At 39.4% G+C, this 13,455-nt stretch overlaps 1 protein-coding gene across 1 annotated transcript in view; it reads right to left on the reverse strand.

Annotated features, from left to right (window-relative positions):
- The window catches only part of NLN (neurolysin), a 90,790-nt gene that overhangs the window by 36,485 nt on the left and 40,850 nt on the right, over positions 1-13,455 (reverse strand). Inside the window, exons 3-6 of the mRNA XM_008543765.2 lie at positions 12,775-12,923; positions 4,213-4,320; positions 1,574-1,676; positions 790-950 (exon numbers count right to left, since the gene is read on the reverse strand). Coding sequence (XP_008541987.2) covers positions 790-950; positions 1,574-1,676; positions 4,213-4,320; positions 12,775-12,923 — 521 coding nt within the window. The remainder of the gene's footprint in view (positions 1-789; positions 951-1,573; positions 1,677-4,212; positions 4,321-12,774; positions 12,924-13,455) is intronic.

A 13,455-nucleotide genomic window follows, 5' to 3' on the forward strand; every position in this document is an offset into this window, starting at 1 on the left:
CAACTTGTCTCCTGTCTCAGAGGTTGCTGATCATGAGAAGCTATAGCTGGGGAGGACTGTGTATCACCCAGATCTTTGACTGTGTATCACGGGTCTTTGAGCTCCAGGCAGTAGCTGGTTGGGATCTGACAAACAGGCTTCGTGTGTAGAAAAAAACGTGCTCATGGTTATCCGAACAGCCAGAGAGGCAGACTGTGGCAAAGCTGGCTAGCTGACTCTGAGAATCCATTTCTAACTCTTCCTTTTTTCCTTTTAGGAATAGAATCACCTTAGCTGAGCAAATGGCTGTCAACTAAAGATTACATTTCCCAGACTCTCCTTGCAGCTAGATATGGCTATCTGATGGAATTTGGGTCAATGGGATGTGAATGGTGTTGATGGATACCATTTCCAGGTCTTCTTCCTAAAGATGCTTGCTCTGTACTTAATTTTCCCTTTCCCCAACAGGGAGGGAAATGGTGACAACTGGAATGGCCTTGGAAGTGACTTGCTGAGGAGACAGAGATGCCCCGCCAGCCCTGAACTGTTGACTTGGGAGAAGAATACAACTTTTAGTTGATTTAACCCATTCTATTTTTATTAGAACAGCTTAGCCTGTGGCCATACCAAGCAGGCTGCCAACAATCAAAGAAAAAGCTACAAGTCTCGTAGGTTTGAGGAATGAGGAAGCATAACGCTCACACAAACAGGAATATCAATCTCTGAGCTGACTTCAACATTAGTGAACAAAACAAACGCTTTCCTTAAAATCTTCCATAAAAACAAAAGAAAGACAAACATTTATAGTACCTCTTTGCACCTTGTATTAAAAGCCATTTCCATCTTCCTTCTGGTCTCAGGGATACAACATTTCTTCATGACAGGAAAGTAATGTGGATATTTCAAGGTAACTTTATACTTGTCATCACCTGCCTTTTCTAAACTGTCAATGAAATCATCAGGAAGAGCACCTGCAAAAGATGTTCTCAGACATCAAGTTTTCCACTCATCGTTGGTTTATTCAGCATTGACATGGTGCCTTTAAGAAGCTCTAGGAATTTTGTGGAGTAACTGAAATTCAAGTAAAATCACGACAATCCTTATAATATTGTTTTGATGTTCTTGGAATGGGGGTGGTGGTTAGGGACAGGTGGCTTAGGAGATGGTAATTCAAAATATGAACAGGCTTCAGTGCATTTGTACAGATGGTGTTTTGATGGATAACCGGCAAGATTAAGCCAAAAAAGATCCAGAACAGAATAAGAAGAGACTAGTTTAAGTTACAATGTAGGGGACATTGTGCAAGAAAAAAATGTCCAGGCACTGAAGGTGGTTAAACACCAGCATAAGTTACTAAGAAAGATTATGAAATCTCCCCTGGACCGTCTCTAGAAACAGCACACGTTCTTGTTAGCCTAAAATCTAGGCGTGGTTTGGTTGTCTTTTCTGTAGCAGGGGTGGTGGGTTCTGTAGAAGTTACTGGATCATTTTTTAAAGAATTCTTTTAACTTTGATTTGGGAAACTGTGAGGTGACATTATTTGCTTAAATTATATCATTTAATCTAGAAAAATAACAAAATAACAAAATTTTACCAAGTTCAGCCTTGGAAAATACAAGGAAGGTATCATCCTCATTGAGGTTTTTGTTAAAGTCAATACACAGCTCACTCATTTTTTTCTTCATTGCTTTGATTTCCTGAAACGAAGGTATAAATGCAGGACATTAACAATAAAACAAAACTTTCATTTTTATCACTATCAGTTAAGTAAGTTTCACTTTTATATGAAGATTGGCTTCTGTACCCAACCCTCAGGATGTACTTTCTCACAGATGTGCTTGATAAAATAGTTTTTTGCAGTCGTGTGTGTTGTGTCCACGAATATCTGTAGGTAACATGTACAAAAAGGCAATCCTGGCAATGTGTTAGCAATTAGTTGCAAACTTGCAAGTACTAAATAAATTTAGGAGGTATAGTTAAAGCAGAGTCTGGCACATAGCATACACACTATAAATAGTTGATGAATGAATAAATGAATCTAATAGTCGGTTAATAACTACCATATTTCTAATCTTTCCTAATTCAAAATTTTAATTTAGTAAATCAGTATTCGGTGCTGAAGTAAACCAAGAGATAAGAAGTGAGTAATTAATTCTACGGTTGCTTTGGAAAAAAGGTTATGTCTTAGTTTTATAGAGATTTTGCAAATTAAGGTGATTTATGGGCCTTAATATTTGTATAAAAAATATTAGGTGGGAAATCAAAGGAAGCAATAAGAAGGCAATCACAAAAAAAAAAATGCAATAATTTTATTAACCTGTTCCACTCTCCTGAAAAGGCTAGATAATGAAATTTACATAAACCACACTGGTTCTCAAACTGTGGCCCTGAGGAAGCATCAACACCACCTGGGAATTGGTTAAAAATGCAAATTCTTATTTATTTATTTATTTTTAATTTTTTTTTAATAGAGGTTTTTGTTTTGCTTTTTTTTTTTGAGGAAGATTAGCCCTGAGCTAACTGCTGCCAATCCTCCTCTTTTTGCTGAGGAAGACTGGCCCTGAGCTAACATCCGTGCCCATCTTCTTCTACTTTATATGTGGGATGCCCACCACAGCATGGCTTTTGCCAAGCGGTGCCATGTCCGTACCCGGGATCTGAAAAGGCGAACCCCGGACTGCCAACAAGCGGAACGTGCGAACTTAACTGCTGCGTCACGGGGCCAGCCCCAAAAATGAAAATTCTTGATACCCACACCAAACCTACTGAAACACAAACTTTCAGAGGTGGGGCCGTGTAACCAGAGCTTTAACAAGCCCTGCAGGTAATTGTGAAGGACACTAAATCTGAGACTGTCGACTTCACACATGCTGCACAGAGTCATTTTTAAACACTCTGATTGTGTCCCCAAGCTCCCTTCCACCTCTCCCCCACTCTACAGCAGCCATGTACCTTGGGTGGGACCTGATCCTATCTGAAGTTCCAGGGGTGTGACTCTACCCCAGTTAGGTAATCCTATCCACACTGCAGTAGTGACTGGTTCATAACCCACACCTGGCATTCTTCTCACTGAAAGGGGATTCAGGATTAGGCATATGATCCAATCTGGGTCATTAAGACATGAGAGGAAGTTTGATGGGGGCTTCTCTATGTTCTTATGGATGGTGGGGATTTTAGACTTCCAGCCATTTTAGTGATAAAAGGAAGCCAACCTTCCAATAACACTAACACTGAGGAAGACATAGGAGAGAAATAGAAAGATCAGGTGGCCAATGGCACCACTGAGCATCTGGAGCAAACTAACCTGTGAACCCCAACTACCTCAGACCTTCCAGTCATATAAGCAAATAAATCTCTTCTATTGTTTAAACTGTATCAATAGGGTTTTGTTAGCTGTAACCAAACACGTTTTAACTAATGCAGCGTTCATGCCCCAAAGAGAACTGATGATGGACTAGGAAGGCAAAGGGTCAGGTAAGCGAGATCAGTCACATTTCTCCTGTAACTGGGATGAAGAGGATACAAGGTGATGAAAAGGCATTCAGGTGAGAGAAAGGTGCCCATATCTCAGTGGTGCCTTCAGGTATGGCTACCAAGCTGACACACTTGGTTTGGATATCCTTCAAACTTGTTTCCAGTTCTACTGGCTGGAAGTATGACCTGCAAATAAATCATGGGTTATGTTTCCTGTCCAAGAAGAATGAATTAATTCCGTAACCAAGTCTACTTCTGAAGCTGGAAGATTTGACTAACATTAGACAAAAAAAAAATGTTTGGAGAAGCACTTTTCAGCAGCTAATCTCTCCATCTTTAAAGGGCATTTATTAATCATAAGGTGTTCCATTCCAAAGTGCTGGTTTTAAAGCTCTCCATCGTATGAATTTTATTACCAGTGCCCTCTCTCTGTATGACCAAGGGAGTGAGAATACAAATCATCTATTAAGACCCACAACTATCTATTGGAGAATATAAAAGAGAGTAGGGAAAATAAGCCCAGGACACACGAAACAAATAAAATCTGGACAGGATTAAAGAACAACTAACTTATCAGTTGTTGCCAGTCACCAGGAGGTTAATAGGAGTTGGAGAATTTAAAACCATTCACTACCAAATACATTGTAAACAGATTTGTATTATGCATTATATCCCATATTACAAACGTGTTTCCCTATTTCCTGTTTTTTGTTGTATTTATTTATTTTTTATATATGAGAAAAGGAAACATAAACTTACATTTTGTACTTGTTCTGGAAGATGGAGCCCATTCCTTTTCCCCATTTTAACTGACTTTTCCAAGTATCGTCTGGCTTCAGGTTTTATCTTCCCCAGATCGCAGGTTTCCTGAAATTAAAGAGTGTGACAACTATTTCTGTTACTAGAGTGCATGAGTAAATTATAAACTGTGAGGCCAAAGCAAATTTATTCATCATCTCTGTTGGGCTATGAGGCACATAGGTGATTAAGGCAGGCCTTTTTGAAGACACAATTTCTTTTATGCTTTAGTGAGCTTCTGCTCATTTAAAACAGAAAAATTAAATACATAAAAGGCTAACCAGAATTGCCTTGCTTTGCATCAGAATCAAGAGTGCCTGTACCACTTGAAAGTGTGATAATAGAAACATTTGCATAATCTTATTCTGAGTATTCTCTATGACTGAGTGGTCTTTTTCACAAAACATATTCCTTATCACAAATCATCTGGATTTAATTTTCTATCATTTGCTAACCTGGTTCCACTTCAGAGGCAGGAATAGAAATAATGGGCAAATTCTACACAAATGGAGAGTGGGACTCCTTTGCCAACATACCAAACATGGACAGCCGGATAAAACCCCAGCCAAAGGCTTCCAACACTTCAGAAATGCCTTACTGCCATTTGGCAACAGAAATCGAGGGACTACAGCAAACTGCATATGAACAAGTATCTGGGGACAATGAGTCAGCGCTGCACAAAGAGGAGGAAAGCTGGACAGTACACTTGACGCTGCAGGCAGCAGCACAAACAACACTCCTCAAAACAACGGAGGGCCCTGGAGGAGATGGGAAAATTCCCCAGGCCGTGGCAAGGTAATAAAAACACCAGATGTTTTTTCAAAACAGGCAGCAGAATATACACGGCACATCTGGATGGCTGGTCAGTTTGTGGTCCTTGGGTGGAAAAGGATGCCAGACAGACTCAGCAGGTGTAACGGATTCAGTCTGGTTGAGAGTCTAAGAGGGCCTTCAGTCCTAGAGCCTCAGAGACCTCTCCGCCTTAGAGACCCACCATTGGTTGCACTCTCTCTCCATGAAAGACCTGGGTTGTCCATCCCTGAGCTTTTCATTTTCCCAACTAATTAGATCTTTAAAAGAACGGTGCTTAGCTTTAGAGCCTGCATGTTAGATCGTTGGTGCAAGGCTCTTGCTGCAATAATTCTGTAATGTTTTTTACATTTTGTTGCAGCAGGTAAATACAGAGTTGTATTTTAACTGAGGGTACTACTTCATACAACAATCTGTATCTCACTTTGCCTACCAATAAAAAAACTTATGTTATTGTACTAAAGCACTTGTTGTGCATACATTACCCACAGTAATGAGTTTATTTCCTCTGTGTTTATTCTCAGTGGAGGCAGAGAACAGTTAGACTCCTTTTTCCATAATAACCTCCTTTATGTCCTTGGAGAATTTCTGAGTACGCTGGCATTACTGGAGTTGGAACTCTCCCCCTAGCTGGTATTGGCACACACTGGGATCCCAGCAGCGGGTGCCTGCAATGTGAAGAAACCCAGAATGGGCAGGGAGATAACTGGGCTGTGGGCTGGTTCCCTCAGGGATGGCCAGCAGTTCAAACCACAGCGTTCCTGGGGATGTGATTAACCTGGGTCAATCACGGCTGTCTTTAACAGCGCCAGAAAGTCTGTCCTGAGGTGTGGGGTGTGGCAACAAGAGTCCCTAGACAGTACAATACTGGAAGATGTAAGGTTGGGGAGAACCTAGGCAGTAGCTAGGTATAGCAGGGGGAGAGGAAAAAAATCCCTGGTGAGAAAAGCCTGACAAGAGCTGGGTAAGCTGTGAAGGATCCAAGCGAGTAGGTTGAGATCCAGAGCAGAGGGCCTCCCAGCACGGCAGAGGGCCTCGGCAGAAGCCAGGAACATAGCTGGACAGCAGTGTGGGTACCCAGGTTCCCAGTGTTCACCTGGTCAAATCTGGCCCTGAGCTTAGGACAGACTTCATCACAAGTCTCACCAGCTGAAGTAAGCAGAATGGTTACTCTCTACACTATGCCTGATCAGGGTGGGCTCTCACACTAGGTGGGCCTGGACTCGCCATGTCGGGGAGGGGCAGGGCCGCCACTTCAGAAAGTCCGGAAGTATACTCAGCATAGTAAGCTCAAAACTCGTTGTCTAGGTTAGATGAAAGTACTCACTCTCCAAATAGGGTAAAACAAGTGTAAACAGGTGGAAGGATGTTCTCAGAAAAATCAGCACTGAATTAGGTCTAATTAAAATATGACTAATTATCTGTAACCAAATATTTGACTTACTGCAAGAATGACACTTAACAAAAATCAGACTCAATTATAACCAGACACCTTTTGCCAGTCAGACTCTGAGGTCTTGGGAAATCTCAGGAGGTCTCTGGTAGGAGTAAGGCACTTCTAAAATGTGCTTCTAAAGCACATTCCTGTCCAGAGCTGATTATAATAATATTCCCCCTTCCAGCCTCCAGGCAAGGTCAGCATTACTGCCCAAGGATTTCCTAGGAGAGACTCAGCAAACACTCGTGGACTGCTCTGCTGTGGTGGCACCTTCCTTCCTGAACAAGAATTTAATCCCCTTGAATCTGAACCAGGTCTCAGGTCTCTTTGGGTGAAGTTTCTCCTCTTTGGGGGCGGGGGTGTGGCGTGGGGCAGGGGTGGGGCTTAAATTCTCTGAAGTAATTTTCAAATTTATATAATCTGACAGCAGGAGCTCTTATTTTCATCTCTGTGATGACGTTATTTCCCCTCTAACTTCCTCTTGTAACAAAAAGCTTTTAAAATACACACACACGCACATTCTTACATGTATGCTTGTACACTCATTTTACAGATAAGTTAAATGATCTTCCCAAGATCACACACAGCTATTCAGTGGTAAAAATGGGGCTAGAAATAAATTCTTCAAATTGTTAGTTTAGCACTTTTCCGAATATGCCATACTACTACATTACCATCCTTAATTCATTATCTAGTCTTTAGAATTTCATAACAAAAAATGAAAAATTTTCTTAACTTCTCTCAAATCCTCCCCACCTTCTGTCCCATGACTTTGTCCTTTTCTTCACAAGACCTTCACATTCTCAGTTTCTAAAATATGTAAATAAAAAATTATTTCAAAGGGAGCTCTCACACACTGCTGGTGGGAGTGCAAACTGATGCAGCCACTATGGAAAACAGTATGGAGATTCCTCAAAAAATTAAGAATAGAACTACCTTATGACCCAGCCATCCTACTACTGGGTATATATTCAAAGAACACGAAAACACTACTTCGAAAAGATACATGCACCCCTATGTTCACTGCAGCATTATTCACAATAGCAAAGACTTGGAAGCAACCTAGGTGCCCATCAATGGGTGAATGGATAAAGAAGATGTGGTAGGTATATTCAATGCAAATACTACTCAGCCATAAAAAAAGATGAAATCTTGCTATTCGTGACAACATGGATGGACCCTGAGGGCATTATGTTAAGTAAAGTCAGTCAGATGGAAAAAGCCAAACACCATATGATTTCACTCATAGATAAAAGATAAAACAACAACAAATAAACAAACACGTAGACAACAGAGAATAGATTGATAGTTACCAAAGGGGAGGAACGGAGTGGAAAGGCCAAAGGGGTATAAGGGTACATGTGTACAGTGACAGATGGCAATCAAGACTTTTGGTGGTGAACACAACTTAGTCTACACAGACAGTGAAATACAATGATGTACGCCGGAAATTTATCTGTTATAAACCAATGTTACCTCAAAAAAAATTATTTCAGTGGGATTTGCTGTGTTGTGTATACAAAGTAGAAATTACAACGTTGCTAAAAGAACTCTGAAGATTAAACAGTAGATTCCTCTGAATATCATTTAGAAAAACTGATTCATAAGCTTTGAATATGCTAAAGAAACATAATAAGACAATAGAGTATAATATAGATAATATTGGAAAAGCTAAAATAGAGGTATAACATTTAATTAAACGTGTCATATTTGCAGTTTCATTCCCTTTTTTCTGTTTTTTTCAGCCAGTTATGTTTACTGTTAGGTTTCTAACCTACTTTTGTGAAGAAGACATTCTTAGGCGGCTACCTGCCTTCCTGGGCAGGAGGTTGCAGATAGGCCTGCTTGCTGACCACTAACTCGATAGACCATTCTCTGCTGAGTGTGAGGCAGAGTGAGGACACTGGGAGGGGAACGACACTACATGAAGACACTTTTTAACTGGGGCTAGTTCAGTTCCACTGGACGTAGAGCTCCTATTTATGCAAGGTGCTAGGGAAACAGATGAATATCCTTGAGGTGCTGTAAGTAATAGGAAGAAAAAAAGATACATTAGCAGATAATATCAATATCACATGGTGAGTGAAAAGAGAGGTAAGTACTGGGGAAGCACAAAAGAGGGGCGCCTGGCTAACGAGGAAACTAAGGCAAGGTAGTTGATGCTTTATATTGGGTCTCTAGGCTTTTAAGAGCCTGACAAAATTACAAGTTTCAGTAGTATTGATTATTACTAACAACTAGACTTAAACATTTCAAAATCAAGAAGGAACGGTAGGTTAAGGGAATTACCATTACTATGTTGAATTCTGCACATAGTTTTTCCTTTTTCTTTGGCCATGGTTTTTTTTTTTTCAAGGAAGATTAGCCCTGAGCTAATTGCTGCCAATCCTCCTCTTTTTGCTGAGGAAGGCTGGCCCTGAGCTAACACCCGTGCCCATCTTCCTCTACTTTATATGTGGGATGCCTACCACAGCATGGCGTGCCAAGTGGTGCCATGTCTGTACCCAGGATCTGAACCAGCGGACCCCGGGCCACCAGAAGCAGAACGTGGGCACTTAAATGCTGTGCCACCAGGTTGGCCCTTTTGGCCCTGGTTTTAAGGCACTGATTCTTGTATTTTAATTTAGCACTAGGCCTCCATGGCTGGTAGAGTAGAAGATCAGATAATGCTTAAAAGCATCTTTACTTAATCCCATGACCTATTCATTTACACTGTAACATTAAAACTTTTCTGTTTAAATCACTAATTGGCTAAGATGAATTTGGCAAGACCAAAGCCCACAGCTCTGAAAAAAATATAAACAACATTACAACAGATAACTGTATTTTGCAATCTAGCTTGCATAATTCAGACTCTATTTCACTAAAGAATGCCTCTTGTGTACTTACTACTTAGCAGGGCACTGGAATAAAATATCATACGCCTGGATTGTTTTAACATGAAGACACTCGATACTTTTCTCACCAATGTGGCTTGAAAGAGGGTCTATGAAACCTTTTTTGATCTTTGCTGGCTTTTTAGCCAATGGTTAAGAACCTTTGTCAGGACTGGAAAACACCAAGACCTGGGCCATAACTGCTGGCTTTTGATACCCGGACATTTTCTAGATAAAGGGTTGAGGAAATTCTTGTTTTCATTTCTTTTTCTTCTGGTAGAATTAGGATACATTTAATATGTTATACATCCATGTATAAAAAAGGATACCTCACAAGATTGGTGCAAAAGTTAAATTAGATAATTATATTGTTATACAAATGTAAAGTGGCGTTAGTAGCCACACATTGGGAAGGAGGTAGGGAGACTAGCACACTGGTTAGTTTCATGTTCTCCTGTAATTTCATCCATCCGTTTAGTCAACAAACTACTTACTTTGGAGATTCTGAAATATGACTGCAAGTTAGTTGATACTCCCTAAACTCAGATGCGGCATCCGTTGAATCCAGGAAGAGGGCAGTGACTAGTCAATCAATATGGCAGAAGTGATGCTATGTGACTTCTGAGAAAGACCATAAAATGCAATGCAGCTTCAGTGTAGTTTGTTGGAACACCCGCGTTGGAGCCCTGAGTCTCCATGAAAGAAGGCCTACTGGCTCGAGGCCGCCATGCTGTGAGGAAGACCAAAGGAGCCCACATAAAGCAACTACATGAAGATGCCTGGAGACGACATGAAGAGAGAGATGCCTGACTAGCCCCTATATCCTTCAGCTGCAGCCACTACTGCCTGAAACCACATGCAGGACTCCAAGAACTACCCAACTGAATCCTTTCTGAATTCTTCATCCACAAAAACTGTCAGAGAAAATAAAATGATTGTTCCTATTTTCAGCCACTAAGTTTTGGAGTAATATGTTATTCATCAATAGATAATGGAACCCTCATTGAGCACAGATTTTGCATAAAGAACTGTGAAATGTTATTTCACATTTCTATTCTTCATTCCTAAGTGAAAACTAACATGAGAGCTAAAATAATATTTTATATCCAATTAAGATGATATTATACTTGATTATTGTCTACATTGGTGGTATCTTGAGGCCTCAATAATATTCAGAGCATCCTCATTTTAGTAGAGCACGCCTGAAATTGCTGACTTCACATAAACTTAAGATCCTATTATTCAGCGTAATGAAGGCTTTATGTGTTATATCATGGTTGTCATACTTTACTTACAGTGTTACAGAGAAAAATAAACAGAATATTTAGATATATCTAACTTTGTCTTTTAGGTATGAATCAGATGAGATTTACCATTTATTAAAGTGTCCAACTCTAGCAGAAAACTGATACTGATAGTTCCAGATTTTAAAAGCTGCCTAAATAAACATAACTAATTTTCAAGGAAGGTGTTTAAAGGTAACAAAATTCATCAAACAAGCTCCAGTTCATAAATAAACACAATAGTTACTTTTTTGTTGTCCTGATGTAGCCTTAACAGACATTGTAAAAGTCCCTAAAAATGTTGACATAATAATCCGCATGTATGAGAGCAATTATGCCTTTGGAAAGAGGGAAAAATTATGGAACCAAATATGGAACTACTGTAAATTATTATAATAAAAGCCTGAAGTGAACCAGCTCAAACAAATGAACAACTCTGACGAATGCACTGGTGTCGATCAGATCACCACAGTGTGCTAGTCCCCTGTCTAGTCCAGTAAACAGGGGGCCACGTGTTCCCAGATTAAGCAGGATCAGTCCCCGATACAAACAAAATTTAAAAGCATAACAAAGAAATCTAACGTGACAAATCCCTCACATCTTGAAAATATTCATAAGAATCAGAGAAGGTGGAATAGTAACAAAAACGTTAGACATGATTAATAACGTCAAGACTGCAATATCTTTTTGAGGCTAGAAAATCCCAAATGAGAACTTAGAAGTCAGGATGAAAACAGAATTAATCAAAGGAAATTAGAAATTCTGGGGGGAAGTTCTAAAATACATATATAATATACAGCTAGAAAGGAAATCAGATTATTTTGGGATGCAATAAAAATAGGAGACCATTTGGGCCATGATTTGAATCACACAGAATAATAACTGGGCCCAAAAGGAGAAAAGAGAACAAGTTAACTAATAAAGAATAATCATAAAGTAATTTTAATTTATATTATTTTTAAAGTGCCAAAGATTAACTATTGTGAACCACAGTGATGAATACAAATTACAGGGTGAAAAACTCTTGTCTGAGAGAACAGACAGTAAATATTTCTTACATATCTAAATAAAGTCTTGATTACATATTCTATAGTGAGCTACAAATAAAACATTTGAAATAAAACTGCTTTTTTTTTTTCAACTCATCATAATTTGCTAAAAGGAACAAAAATTTTGGGGGGCTGGCCCCGTGGCCGAGTGGTTAAGTTTGCACAATCTGCTTCAGTGGCCCAGGGTTTCGCTGGTTCGGATCTGGGCATGGACATGGCACTGCTCATCAGTCCATGCTGAGGTGGCATCCACATAGCACAACCAGAGGCACTCACAACTAGAATATACAACTATACACTGGGGGGCTTTGGGGAGAAGAAAAAAAAGGAATAAAAAGAAGATTGGCGACAGATGTTAGCTCTGGTGCCAAGCTTTAAAAAAAAAAATTGAGATTTTGCATAAAGAAACATGCAAAATTAAACAAAAATGCCTAGGATTGTAAAACATTGGTTGTTTTCCAAATAAATTGCTGAACGTCATGAAAACAAAAATTGAAAGCAAAGACATGATGAAAATGCTAAGAAGCACATTGACATCAGTGATGAAAAGGTCAAAACCACTCAAGGCAGACCTGCCTAGAACATTCATTATCCATAATTTCCATGAGTCCTAAAAAATGTAAGGATGACAGACAGAAATGACACCACTGTGCAGCATCAAGAGTATGTCATCAACATCATGGCCAAAACCACACGATATTTATAGATAAACAACTCAATTTCATTTGCTTCTAGTCGATCTGATCTAATATAAATCTTGAAACATTTTGAAAATTCAAAGAGGTTTTCACACGTAACCATTAAGTTCATGATGGTTAAAAAGCCTTAGATTTATTAGACGTACACTCTTTTACACTTGGTCTTTAATTTTAAGTGAATGTAATTCGAAACTCAACATAAACCTAAGCAGTATAATATAACATTATATAACACTAAGCTATGCCCATTATTATAATAATTAGAAACAACAACTAGGAACATTCAAATACTTTTTCTCATTGGTCAAAGGTTTTCACTTTTTTATTGTAGATTTTTTTCCTTTTAAATGGATTTATAACATCATTTACCTGTAAGTGAACAATTCTCAGAAATATATCTTCTCTCATGCTCATCTCAATATCAAAACGAGAAAGTCTCTTGTCTGCTTCTGTACTTGCTGCCCGTACTTCTTTGTCAGAGGAGACGTGCTGGGGAAAGTCGAGCATGGTTCGCTCTACTGTTGACAGAGGAAAAAACTATAAGGACTCATCCAATCAGTATTAAGAAAAATGCCTCCTACCTAGACAAACGACTATCCCAATATAAGTTTTCCATTTTATACTTTCTGTAAAAGTTCCTGAGGCTCTCAAGAAACAGCATCTAATGCAGAATTTGGTTGCTCCTGTGGTGTTATTAGGAGCAATAAGGTTGCACTCTGAGCATTTATCAAAGTATGCTCAGGGTGTAATTTATTAACTAGGAATGTAGAAAGATAAAGATATAGTTCTTATACTGAGGCATTTGTATAGTCTGGGAAGTCGGGGGTAGGGACTAGTACATGAAAAGATAACGAACAAAACAGGACAGAGCAGTTTTGTCATCAAATGAATGGGATAGTAGCTCAAAGGCAGCAATCCCAAGGTCTGGAGCACTACGTAATGCCTCATGGAGAAGAGTGGACCTTAGAGGATCGTGGGGTAAGAGGAAGAGCTCAGTAGGGAACTGAATAAGTAGAGATTGCCAGTGTGGGGACTGGCAGAGGGAGAGCA

The sequence above is a fragment of the Equus przewalskii genome, chromosome 20, assembly GCF_037783145.1.
Source record: "Equus przewalskii isolate Varuska chromosome 20, EquPr2, whole genome shotgun sequence".
NCBI lineage: Eukaryota > Metazoa > Chordata > Mammalia > Perissodactyla > Equidae > Equus > Equus przewalskii.